The sequence below is a fragment of the Camelina sativa genome, chromosome 20 (genome assembly GCF_000633955.1).
Source record: "Camelina sativa cultivar DH55 chromosome 20, Cs, whole genome shotgun sequence".
Lineage (NCBI taxonomy): Eukaryota > Viridiplantae > Streptophyta > Magnoliopsida > Brassicales > Brassicaceae > Camelina > Camelina sativa.
Window position 1 is genome coordinate 17,550,801 of NC_025704.1, and position 13,168 is coordinate 17,563,968.

The 13,168-nt window shown below is 29.7% G+C and overlaps 1 protein-coding gene across 1 annotated transcript; it reads right to left on the reverse strand.

Moving 5' to 3' along the window:
* On the reverse strand, positions 7,430-10,301 carry LOC104771080 (myrosinase 1-like). The gene is made up of 12 exons (XM_010495555.2): positions 10,087-10,301; positions 9,929-9,989; positions 9,741-9,802; positions 9,574-9,649; positions 9,298-9,463; positions 8,945-9,200; positions 8,731-8,843; positions 8,424-8,644; positions 8,300-8,334; positions 8,102-8,201; positions 7,904-8,006; positions 7,430-7,817 (listed from the first exon to the last, which is right to left on the reverse strand). Exons 1-12 carry the CDS (start codon positions 10,258-10,260, stop codon positions 7,565-7,567), a joined length of 1,620 nt encoding a protein of 539 aa, XP_010493857.1. The 5' UTR covers positions 10,261-10,301; the 3' UTR covers positions 7,430-7,564.

Consider the following 13,168-nt stretch of genomic DNA (forward strand, 5'->3'; position numbering starts at 1 on the left):
TACTTCTCATTTTTAACTTATTATTTTGAAACACTTGCGAATTTATGATCATTAATATTTTATTTCAATCTCTTCTCTCTCTTAAAGGCTCAAACATTCTATAAAATTTAGTTTTCTAAAAACAACCTTTTACCATACAAACACATCCTCTTTCAAACTATTGTGAAAACTAAAACATTTACTTTCTATTCTATCAACGATTCAATCTCCAACGAACAACAAAACACCGGTAACAATAGTATCGTTGTTTGGATCATTCGTCTTTGGGAAGTTCCTAACTTTAGAATAAATATTATCTTATTAAGTCTTGAATATTTTTTCCACAAATGTAAATTATTTTTACTATTGTTCATCTTTTGATGATTTATGCAATCATTTTAAAATATCTATAAAAGAAAATAAATAATTTCATGTGTATTTGATTTTTAAAGCATTTTTATATATAATGATGTTGGGCATCAGATTCTTACAATAATAGATGAAAGAAACCTTACTATATTATATCATCTAATAAAAAAGTAAAGTTTTATTTTGGAAAGCTCCAAAAGATTGTCATTTGATGCTCTCTTCTTTCACAAGTCTCATTTTGTTTCTTTTAATTTTTAATGTAACAAACTTATTCAATTGAATTTACATAATAAAAATTTTGCTTAACAAATAATTTGATGATTAAATAGTTTAAGAATATAAGATTATAATATTTGGGTTGTATAGGATAATGTCGAGAATAATTGGCTGTTTTATTTCCACACTTTTATATAAATAATTCACATGATCTTGATATTATATTATTTTATTTCATTTTCAATCCATTTAACATAAACTAAAGTATATTTTAATAATATAATTTCTAAATAACTAATTGAGAATTGAATAAAATTTTTTGATAAAGAGATAACTGTATATAAGATGAATATATATTTAAATTCATGATTTAATTAGCTAAGTTGCCCGTTCATAGATCTATATTTATAATATATAACTGATATAAAGATTAGTGCATTTATTATCTAATTAAATAATAAGTTTTCCATATGCTCTTAACTACAATTTTTCTTATAAATAGAAAGATACACATTTTACTAACCTTCATATTAAAATTTTACATAATATTTTTGTTTAATTAATATTATTTTAACTAATAATCTTCAAAATTACAAAACAAATATTCAAAACCAATGTAAACTACGCACAGAGTAACTACTAGTATATAATATAAGAAATCAGTTGAATGTTATTTTCTATTAGAACAAAATGAATGAAAGAATATGGGTGGATTATTCATGCATACCGTGCAAACGACAAACCTGGGTATCCCAAACATTAAGTCCACGACCTCTACCACCTTCGATCTAAAATAAAAAGAAAAAAACCATGCAACGTTTGATTTAGTGTTAGTGGGATATTCTATACGTCAACAGTGGCGGATCCAGAAATTGTTTTTGGATGGGGCAAAAAATATTTATAATTAATAATAATAATATTATATAAAAAATATATTTAATAATTTAACTTTTTATTTCTAATATATTTAAAACATGAAATTCAAAAAGTCATCAAATTTTAATGTAATATTATTTATTTTGATTTTAAAATATATTGTCATTAACCGCATCAGTTCAATAATAGACTTATACGATGCGTTACAATGAATGCCTAACGATGTGGTTCTCCACTCGACCATATACAAGATCTTTGACTATCGTTTATCCGCCACTATTTGTTTTAATGTCTTTTTGATGATAATTTACCAACTTAATGAAGCACTCACTAGATAAAATTATTTTAAATGAATAATATTTTACATTCAAATAATAATAATAATAATAGTCTACATATATTAGATATTTTTAGAAAATTTTATCTCCATAATTTCTCAGTTACAAATAACAATAAACATGTAATTTATATGTAAAAATTATTATTTGAATTCACAAATGTTTAATAATATATTGCCATTAACCGCATCAGTTCAATAATAGACTTACGCGATGCGTTACAATGAATGCCTAACGATGTGGTTCTCCACTCGACCATATACAAGATCTTTGACTATCGTTTATCCGCCACTATTTGTTTTAATGTCTTTTTGATGATAATTTACCAACTTAATGAAGCACTCACTAGATAAAATTATTTTAAATGAATAATATTTTACATTCAAATAATAATAATAATAATAGTCTACATATATTAGATATTTTTAGAAAATTTTATCTCCATAATTTCTCAGTTACAAATAACAATAAACATGTAATTTATATGTAAAAATTATTATTTGAATTCACAAATGTTTAATAATATATTGCCATTAACCGCATCAGTTCAATAATAGACTTACGCGATGCGTTACAATGAATGCCTAACGATGTGGTTCTCCACTCGACCATATACAAGATCTTTGACTATCGTTTATCCGCCACTATTTGTTTTAATGTCTTTTTGATGATAATTTACCAACTTAATGAAGCACTCACTAGATAAAATTATTTTAAATGAATAATATTTTACATTCAAATAATAATAATAATAGTCTACATATATTAGATATTTTTAGAAAAATTTATCTCCACAATTTCTCAGTTACAAATTACAATAAACATGTAATTTATATGTAAAAATTATTATTTGAATTCACAAATCTAAACATATTAGACAAATTTTAACTCTAAAATATGAAATGAATTACAAAATAGATAATATATCATTACTAAGTTACTAATTGTACCAAAATTTTTAAAATTCAAATGTAAAATGTAATTTTTACTATTAAAATGACGCATTAAAAATTTTCAAGAGTTAATTAATAAAAGTAGAAGTTAATGTACTCAATCATGATAAAAAAATTTAAAAACATGTTGGAAAGACATAGGACGTGCCGACGTAGTAAAAAAAGGAAAATAAAAAAATAAACTGAAAGAAAAAGTTAGGCATCGAACTTGGGGCAAGAAGATTAGCATGGGGCACATTTTAGCCAAACGAGCTAGAAGACTACAATTGGCAATCATCAACTAGAATTTGTTTTAAATTAGCATGGGGCACGTGCCCCACCCTATATCAACATAGATCCGCCACTGTACGTCAATTGTGGGTTATCTGAACAAAATGAGTGATTTGCATGTTACATACCTGGTAAGCAGAAGATGCAACACCGAAGATGAAGTCTTTATCGAAGTTGAGTCTGTTGAAACGATCAGTTTGGCTACATGTGAATGGCTCATTCTCCTCGCAGGTAATATCTTCAGCTTTGCAAGTCACCACAGACAATAGAAAAACTTATTTGAGCCCAAGAAGCGTCATAGTTAATATGTTGCATGGAAGCTTTGTGCCAATCTAGGGTTTATATAGCCATGTAAAGAGTGGCATAAGCAAGGATGTAAAGAAATTTGTATTATTTTTAGTATTATTAAAAGATAGAGACACTCAAATGAGTATTTGCATTGAGTTTGCTCTTAGCATCTTGGGAGGTTTAGGTGACATGAATCACGTGGGACCACTTACTATAAACTCTCTCTCTCCGAAAGACAAAATAACATTTTTTTTGCCTTTTTAAATTGTTACTATATAAACTAGGACTTAGAGGAGTGACCGATCTTCTCTACGCTCCTTGGTGAGTTCCAGGCTATTAGTGTCTTCTTGCCTCCTTTCACTCTTTCTAAGATTCCACAGATGTTCAATGTGAAAGTTGATTGTTTAACTCGTTCTTCTAAATCGTTAGTGTCGGAAATTATCTTTGTAAACAACTTTGCTCCGGTTTGAGCAACCAATCAAAGAGTTTTATTTTAGTTATTTATTAGGTTGAAAAAAAAAAACTAGGACTCAGACCCCCGCGATCGAGGAAGTATTTCAAATAAATTAACTAAATTTAATTAAGTTTAAAATAATATATTATTAATTTATTTGAAAGTAATAGAATAGTTTAAGAGTATATGATTTTTAATAAAATACAATTATTAAAAAAAGAGAAAATAATAAGTAGTACTAAAACTATATAAATATTAAACATAAAGTGTCTGTAAAAACACAACCATCAAAACAAAAACCAAAAATATTTTTTATGATAAAAAAATATTCTGGGAAAGAGACGTAACTCTAAAATAAATTATATAATGAAAAGTCATACTGAATCGAGACAATCTAGCCAAAAATATTGTTTAATGTATTATAAATATAAAATATTTTATCAAGAATTATGATAATTAAAGAGTTGCAACCATCATAACAGTTATTAATATTTATATATTAAAAAAACTATTATGACAAAGTGATCTTAAGTGAATATATCTAACAAATATTTTTAATGAGTAAATGTAACTGTCTAATAAAGCAATTATAAATATGAAATATATTTAATTTTTAGTGAAAGTATATCAAGGAATATTATAGTAAAAATACACATCTTAAAATAAAATACATATTCTACGAAGAGTTAAGATAGATAGACGCAACTTTAAATTATATACTTAAAACTGTATTAAATATTTTTATATTGTTATAATTATTTTAAAATATTTAGTTAGATTATAGGATAACATTGGATATTGGATATTAATATATTAATATTCAAATTATTTTGATTCAACATTAAATAGAAAATATGTTTCAATAAAAAATGATTTGTAGTCATTAAAGAAGAGACAAATATATATATATAGTTCAAAAGACATGAGTATTGAATAGAGACAACTATTAAAACGAAAAGTAGTGATGAAAAAATAAAATATGGTGAAAAGACACATCTCAACAAGTGAAACCATATAAATTATTATTATTTTTTAATTACAACATTTTTTTTTTACGAAAATGTACTGCAAAAAGTTATAACTGTTGTTAGCATTTATTCAGATTTCTATTATTATATAGATTGTATCTTTGGAAGTGCTTTATCATCTGAAAATTTCATAATTTCATAGTGCTTTAAATTTTTGGTTATTTATTTTTAACCAAAACAAATTTCATTCCCATGTCAATATATCATCAGACCAAGCACGGGTAATTTCATTTTTCCGCCATCATTGGTGCTATAAATCTCAGAACCTTGAAGACTCTATGTAACAACTAGCTTGGAACCAGAATTTGGAATTTTATGAGTTTGACTCGAGTCGAGCCACAAGGTTTATTTTATATGTTGGATTATTTTTTAATTTTCAGAACCATATTTTGCTTTATAATAATGAAATTATTTTTTGACTAAGTGTTAATCACAGTTTTGAGTGTGTTTTTGTGGGGGTTTTCTTGTATTTTTTTTTAATATATTTCATGCATTTTCATCTATTTAGAGCATGTTTAGAATATATATGCATGTATTACATTCGTCATTTATAGGTGTTGGAGCATGTGTCATGAAGATTAGAGTTTGAAGAGGGGGTATATGGAGCACACAAAAAAACAAGAATTGATGAAATGAGTTGAAGAAGAACCAAAGAAATAAAAAGAGAGGGAGAAAAAGACACATTGGGTATTTGCATCGACATAGGTACCTTGATGTGGAATATCGTTTTGAAGACGTCAAACCTATTTGTAAATACATTGGAATCCTGCATCAACGTTACCACCCTGGTGTGAGACGTTTTTCCCCAAAGACCCAAGTTTCAAAACCAGATTCGACTTGGGTAGTTTGAGGTGGATCTAAGGACATGTCCACTGGTAAGTACTAATCAACAAGGTTGCTAATATAAATTAATATAATAATGAAAGAGAAGAAATAAAGAAGAGAATCGTTTCTTGCTTGTGGAAGCAACGATTCTCAACAAATATAAACAGGTGTCGACTTTTGAGTGGTTACTATTAATTATAATTAAAATAATAAAAAAAAAATTTTTAAAGAAATTTTGAGAACGGTGCTGGGCTGGTGATGGTCTAAGGATTATGCTTTGTTTTAGGGATCAAATACTTCTAAAGTTTTATTTCTAATTTCTTGTATAATTTTTTTTTATTTAAGCTTTAATATCAAATATTTCTTCTAGATCTCCAATCACAACCTATAATAAATATGTTTGTGGGGTGGTCGAATTTTGTGTAGACATACATAGCCGTAGACGAAAACACATATATATGTTGTCGTTGTGCATGCATAATAATTATCTCGTAACTAATACTAAAAATTACTAATATATAAAAATATATCTTATATGTTTTGAAGACAACAAATTTCGATAAGACGACTCCAGTGACGTATAAATTTTATAGCTTACGAGACCAATACATTATTATTCATGTTACACCAAAAAACTATGGGTTCGCAAAGAATTTATTCATGTTACACAGGAAAACAACATTTAAATCGTATAGCTTAGACTAGCCCTGGGATAAATCATAAATATCCGAACCAATTTGTCTCAAGCGAGATTTGAACAAATCGATCTGGATTCAGTTATTGGCACAAAACTGATCGACAGTAGCAGCTTTAGAAAAATAAGAATCAGTAATTAAAATAGTTCGGTTGGGTTATCACCGAACAGTAAACCGAAATGTAACTTTAACCTACCACTAGCCTACTCAAACACCAACTCTAGTTTTCGTCTTGTTTAACTTGCAGCCTCCCATCTTTTGCATGGGATTTAGTTATCATAGTTCAGAAAATAATAACACTTAAGTATTGTGCCACATGCTGAAAAATCTCACGGAAGCTCTTTTTATAATATAAACTAAATTCAATGTAAATTGTATCATAATTTAAGCTGTACATATATTAAGCTAATATAGTTTAAGCCCAACTATTTTTAAACTACTAATGATTCAAGCCAACTAACAAAAAAGTTAAAAACTCAAAATCTTTCTACATATCTATTTTTTTTTTAAATCGGGACTTAAACCTAGTTCATTGATCGACAGCAATACAACTGCATCATATAGAGAGAAAGTTCTTTTTTTCTATTTTGATTGTTTCAATTATTATTTGTGTCCTCGGTAATCGTTTTATCCAATAATATATAAGAAAATTTTTCGCATCCTCTTGTTTATCTGACTGTTGAAGTTGGTTTTAAATTTACCTGTTGCCACTGCTACAGTCGAAAGATACTTTTCTGCGATGAAAATTGTAAAAACTACCTTACTAAACTGAATAGATGATCAGTTTTTAAATGATTGTATGGTTTATTTTATTGAAAAATAGCACTTAATAAAGTGACGAATGAGATAGTGATAAAAAGATTTCAAAATATGAAAGATCGTAGAATATTTTTTATAAGATTTCTTAATATGTTTTTGTTATGACAATTTTTAAATGTTTTATTTTTTTGTTTTGGATTTTTAATATTATTATTACTATATATTAATTAATTATTTAATTAATTATTTTGTGTCTCATATTAAATAAGTTTCTGGATCCGCCACTAAGACTGGGTGATGTTGTGCAGATTGGTTTTGTCGGGTTCATTCAATTTTGTGCAGATTGGGTTTGCTGGGTTCTTTCCCTTCCAACATAATATAATGTCGTAAGCAAAAGTCTTTATTGACATTAATCATCTTTTATTCAAATACAAGAAGCTCCTTTATCTATGGAGCAAGTAGAAAGAAGAGACACGAAGATGATTTTGATGAGCATAAAGTGGTTAGAAATCTATCATGCATCTGCGAGCCTCTTCCGATCACGGTTCTTGAAGGAGAGGCTAGAGCGGAGGAGATCTTGGTCGGCAGGGTCATTGGAGCTAATGAACTGCTGGAACCATTTGCCAGATGCTTTGAGGTCTCTATCAGCGGTGACATTGTTGAAGTCAACGTAACTGAGTCCAAATCTGACGGTAAAGCCATTGCAGAATTCGTAATTATCCCCAAGAGACCAAGCAAAGTATCCTCTCACGTTGACACCCTTCTCCCTAGAAACAAGAACAACCATTAATTATTAAAGGCGTACGACTGATCATATGTAAAGAAAAATGGAAGAAGAGTAGTATCCACTCACTTAATGACCTTACGGAGAAAACAAAGATGACTGCATAGATAATCAATCCTCTTGTAATCGGCCATAGCCTCTTCAAGGGGTTGATCACCGGGGCTACTAATTCCTAATATGTACAAGTACACAATCTTCATGTAAATTTCCTGGACCAACTCTGAAATACATTTAACTTGTATAAATGTGTAATAGAGTAGAACTAACCGTTCTCGGTGATATATATTAAAGGGTCACCATATTTGTTTTTGTAATACTCCATTACGTCGTAAATGCCTTTTGGGTAGTAATAGGCTCCTTTACTGAACTGAGAAAGCGAATATATATTAAAAAAATCAGAAAAGTGCACATGGGTATTATTTTCCATTAAAAAAGAATGAATAGGGGTGGACCATGCATGCATACCATTGGACCAATGGGCTCACCCTTTGCATTTTCATCTGCAAAGTACATATAATTGATAGTCACAAAATGTTGTAACTGAAAAAATGTAGAAATGTTGTAACTAAGTGTGGGAATAGATTGGTACATGTGAGAATTGCTTTTGGGTCCATCATAGCAGTGTGGTTGGCCCAAGGAACTACTGTGTCATCGTTTTGGGCATACTGAGTGACGTAATAGTTGAGACCAAGAAAATCATATGAACCCTTTACAAGTTTGGCTTCTGTCTCGGTGAACTCTGGAAGCCGTTCACCCACAAGTTTCCTCATGATGTCTGGGTATTTACCCTTTGTTAGCGGCTCCATGAACCTGATATACATGCATACTTTTCAATACTTTTTATATATACTAATATACAATATTGTATAAACAATTTCATTCGTGGATATGTATACCATCCATGGAAAAATTCTTTAGACCGATAAGTTGCCTCTTTGCTCTCTGGAGTGTCATCAAACGGAAGAAACCCTCTAGTTATCATCACAGGTCCAATCATCCCTCCTTGGTCCTGTGGTTACGCAAATATATACACAATGATAATATAATTAGAATCACATGCATGTTACGTTAGACTACACCTTCTACAAATTAAATGGAGACCTAGCACACCTTATATTTTGTCCTGTAAAGATCCACGACCGTGGCATGAGCAAGAAGCTGGTTATGTGCAACGATATAGGGTTCAGTTGACGAGTTTCCGCCGTAACATCTTATATCATGCGTAGGAGAACATCGACCAGGTGCATCTGTTCCCAATGCATATCCTCGCGTAGGTACTGTGTAAAGCTGGTTGATTGTTATCCAGTGCTTTACCCTATCACCAAATTTTTCGAAATATAGATCCGCGTAATATTTGAAATCATCTCTGCACGTACGTATTATAGTTAGATTTCATTAATGTACGATCATATCGTTATATGCTTTCGTCATTCTTAATAAGCAGCGTAGCATGAATGACATACATGATCGGTCTGTTCAAGAAACCTTCATACTCATCTTGTAGTGTTTGAGGAAGGTCCCAGTGAAAGAGGGTAACGAACGGCGTTATATTCCTTGCTATGAGGCCGTCTATAAGACTGTTGTAGTAGTCAATACCATCTTGGTTCACTCCTCTACTCCTCTTTCCTTCTGCTCATATATATCATATATTTACTCTTCCAAACAACTACAATCGAATATTATATTTTATATATATATATATATATATATATATATTTGGATCAATAATGTATACATACGTGGAAGGATTCTTGACCACGCGAAGGAGAATCTGTAGCCAGTAGCATTGAGTTGGTCCATCACGTCTAAATCTTTCTACAGTTTATATGTATACAATCCACACATATATAGTTAATATAGATAATTCATTGATTACATTAGCAAGCATATATAATGAGGAATTAACCTGCCAATATGTATATGCGTCACAAGTAGTGTCTCCATTCTTCAAATCGGCTCCTCCTTTCTCTGATAGCGTAATAATGAACCACTATGAATATATATATATATATATATACATGCATATGGCCAACATTCTTCACGTATAGCTATATATATAAGCTTTAATATATTGAGACCATTCAAATAACAAACCTGGGTATCGGTGAGTGAATCCATCCCAAATGTTAAGTCCACGACCTCTACCACCTTCGATCTGAAATGAAGAGAAACAACCATGCAACGTTGGATGATTTTTTATGTTTTTTAATGCTCTCTCAAGACGTCAACATAATGTGTGATTTGTTACATACTTGGTAAGCAGAGGAGGCTACACCGAAGATGAAATCTTCGCCGAAACTTTTACCATTGAAACGACTAGTTTGGTTACAATGGAATGGCTCGTTCTCTTCGCAAGTATAATCTTCCTGGCCTTTACAAGTCGCCACAGCTAATAAGAAAGCTAAGGCGAACCAATGAAACTTCATGGTTAATTTGTAGTTTGTTATGTTTTGTGTTGCATGGAAGCCTTGTGCCAATATAGGGTTTATATAGCCTGTGTAAAGAAGAGTTACGTATACATTACCTTGTCTTAGCACATGACATGTTGAGAGGTTTACGTGACATGAATCCCGTGGGTTTACTTTACTCTAGCTTAACATTAACACATTTTGGTTTATATTTGTAGTTTTGTTTCTACTTTTCAGACTGCCTTGCTCTCTTCAATCGACCATTTCATTAAGGAAACTGTTGCATTCTTTTATTCAATTGTGAATTGGTGTTTACTATATATCGTTATCTCTATAGAACATGTGTTCCTTACCGGAACACCATTAATTGTATTTACTCAACGTTCGCACAAAACCAGAACTGCATGCATCAAGATTCGTATTAGTTTATATATGTCCAAAGTCTCTTAACTCTTAAGTCGGACTTGAAGTTAGAATTCACGGCATAACGTTATTGAAAAAAACTTGACAAATATGAATATATGATCAAGTCGGCAATGAGTAACAACGCCTTTCTTTAGACAATAACACTAATTACATTAATCGTAGGCCCATTCATTCGCGAACATTATGTTGACGGCATAACGTTAACATTATTTGTGTTAACATTTCGTATTAGTTTATATATGTCCAAAGCCTCTTAACTCTTAAGTTGGACGGCATAACGTTATTGAGAAACACTTTAGAATTATGATCAAGCCTGCAATGTAGAGTAACAACGCCTTTGTTAACACAAATAATTACACTAATCGTAGGCCATTCCATTCACGAGCCTCGCCGCTTACGGTCACAGCATATATCTTATTGATACTTTATCACATGAAACTAGAGACTGTGTATCCAAAAGAATGAATAAAAAAATAAATCAACCGGCCTTTTACATTTTCTTATCGTTAGTAAAAAAAATATTAGTGGTACTTTATCATTTTTATTACTCAAATTACTAAGATTGAGATCCCCGCGAATCACGGGGAAGTATTTTTTAAAAGCTTAATTAAATTTTAAATTATATATTATGAAATTGTTTAAAAGTAATATAATAGTTTGAATACATATTAAACTTAAACTGTTAGTAAAAACACAACCATCAAAATGAAAAATTAGAATAAAAAAATATTTTGGCAAAGACACTCAACTTTGCAAAAAACATTGTTTAAAATATTATAAATAGAAAATATTTTATGTAAAATTATGGTAAAGAAAACTATTAAGACAAAGTAATTTTAACTGAGAATATTGAACTAATCGTTGTAATGAGTAAATGCAATTTTCTAATAAATAATTCTAATTATAAAATCTATTTAATAATATTGAAAATGTATCAAATAAAAATTAAGATTAAAATACACAACTTCTAAAAATAAAAGAAAATAAATTTTAAATATTAAATAGTTTTTTTTAGCGAATGTTACGATAAATAGACGCTAGTGTAAATTATATATTAAGTTGTATTAATTTTCTATATTGCTATAACCATCATTTTAAAAAATTTAGTTAGATTATAGAACAATGTTGAATATTGACTTTAATATTCAAATCAAAAGACATGACTATTTTAAATAAATACACCTATTAGAACGAAAAGTTGTGATGAAAAAATATGAATAAAATCTGGTGAAAAGACATAGCTCTACAATGAACATATACAACCGTATAATTTTTAAAAGAAATATATATATAAACAATGTTTTTATGAAAAGATACAACGAAAAATCGCAACTGTTGTTCACATTTATTCAGATTGTTATTATTATATAGATTAGAGTTATTTTTTACAAAAGTACGGGTAATAAATGAAGAAAGGATATTTTTGTAAAATAATATAGAAAAATATATTTGTGCAAGTAACCCTAATTTATATGATATTTAACATACATAACCTAAAGATTTTAGGGTAAATTTCATATATTAGCCATTGGGTGAGTTTTTTTTATCTCTTGTGGTCAAAATCAAATGTTTCTTCCACAGTTTAGTCAGCAGCCAAATTTCGAACGGAAATGCCTAAACCAAACTACATGCAGGCTGGTTTGTTACATTTGTGTCGTTAGTGTAACCAAAATTTAGTCAGTTTAGTTCGCTACAATGTCTTCATTTTGGAATTTATTCTGTTAAGTGAAAAAAAATTAAATATAATAAAACAATAATACATGAGAGCTAGTATAATAATTTTTCTTTTCTTTTGTTTTCCATTTTTGCTGTTTTAACATTTATAATTTTATTTTGTAGTTTAAGTTAATTTTAATTTTTTCTATCTTTTATGTTCCATTTTTCTAATTTTTCAAATTATATATATAAATATATATATATATATATATATTTATTCTTAATCTTGTCGTTCGAAACAGATATTACCATTATCATGCACACACATGGTAATGACTTGTATGTTCATATGTGTAACCATTATCATGAATCGGAATTTCAGTTTGGGATGTGCATCGATCGATGCAGGTGTTGTATCGGTCGATGCAAGGCTGGTTTGTCGCGAAGCGATTTAAGTTAAATGTTGCGTTTTGGAGTTAGGGAAATCCTGGAAATCGAGTATAAAAGGAGACACTCGTGGGTTTGGCCGAGTTTGGCCGTTTTTGAGAAAAAGAGAAGGGAGGAAGAAGTTCTTGCGTTTGGTGAGTTTTTGGGAGATTCATAACTGTTCTTGAGAGATCTAAAGCTAGGATCGTGCAGGAAGCTTGCTAGGAGTGTAGATCTGTCTGTGTAGAGTCAGAATCTTCTTGGGCAAAGGTGAGTGCAGGCTTATCTAAGCTTGATATTTCTCTAATTTTCTTATTTATGTGTTATATGGTTGATTCCTTGGCTTGTTAGAACGTTGTTGAGTCACATGAGGCTCTGGGAGGCTTCTTTGTGGCATTGGATTGTATTTTGGTGGTTT

Coding starts and splice junctions, on each gene's coding strand:
- LOC104771080 (XM_010495555.2), bottom strand. CDS start 10,260: ATGAAGTTTCATTGGTTCGCCTTAGCTTTCTTATTAGCTGTGGCGACT. Junction 9,803..9,928: donor ATTCACTCACCGATACCCAG/GTTTGTTATTTG, acceptor TTACGCTATCAG/AGAAAGGAGGAGCCGATTTG. Junction 7,818..7,903: donor TTTCTCCGTAAGGTCATTAA/GTGAGTGGATAC, acceptor TCTTGTTTCTAG/GGAGAAGGGTGTCAACGTGA.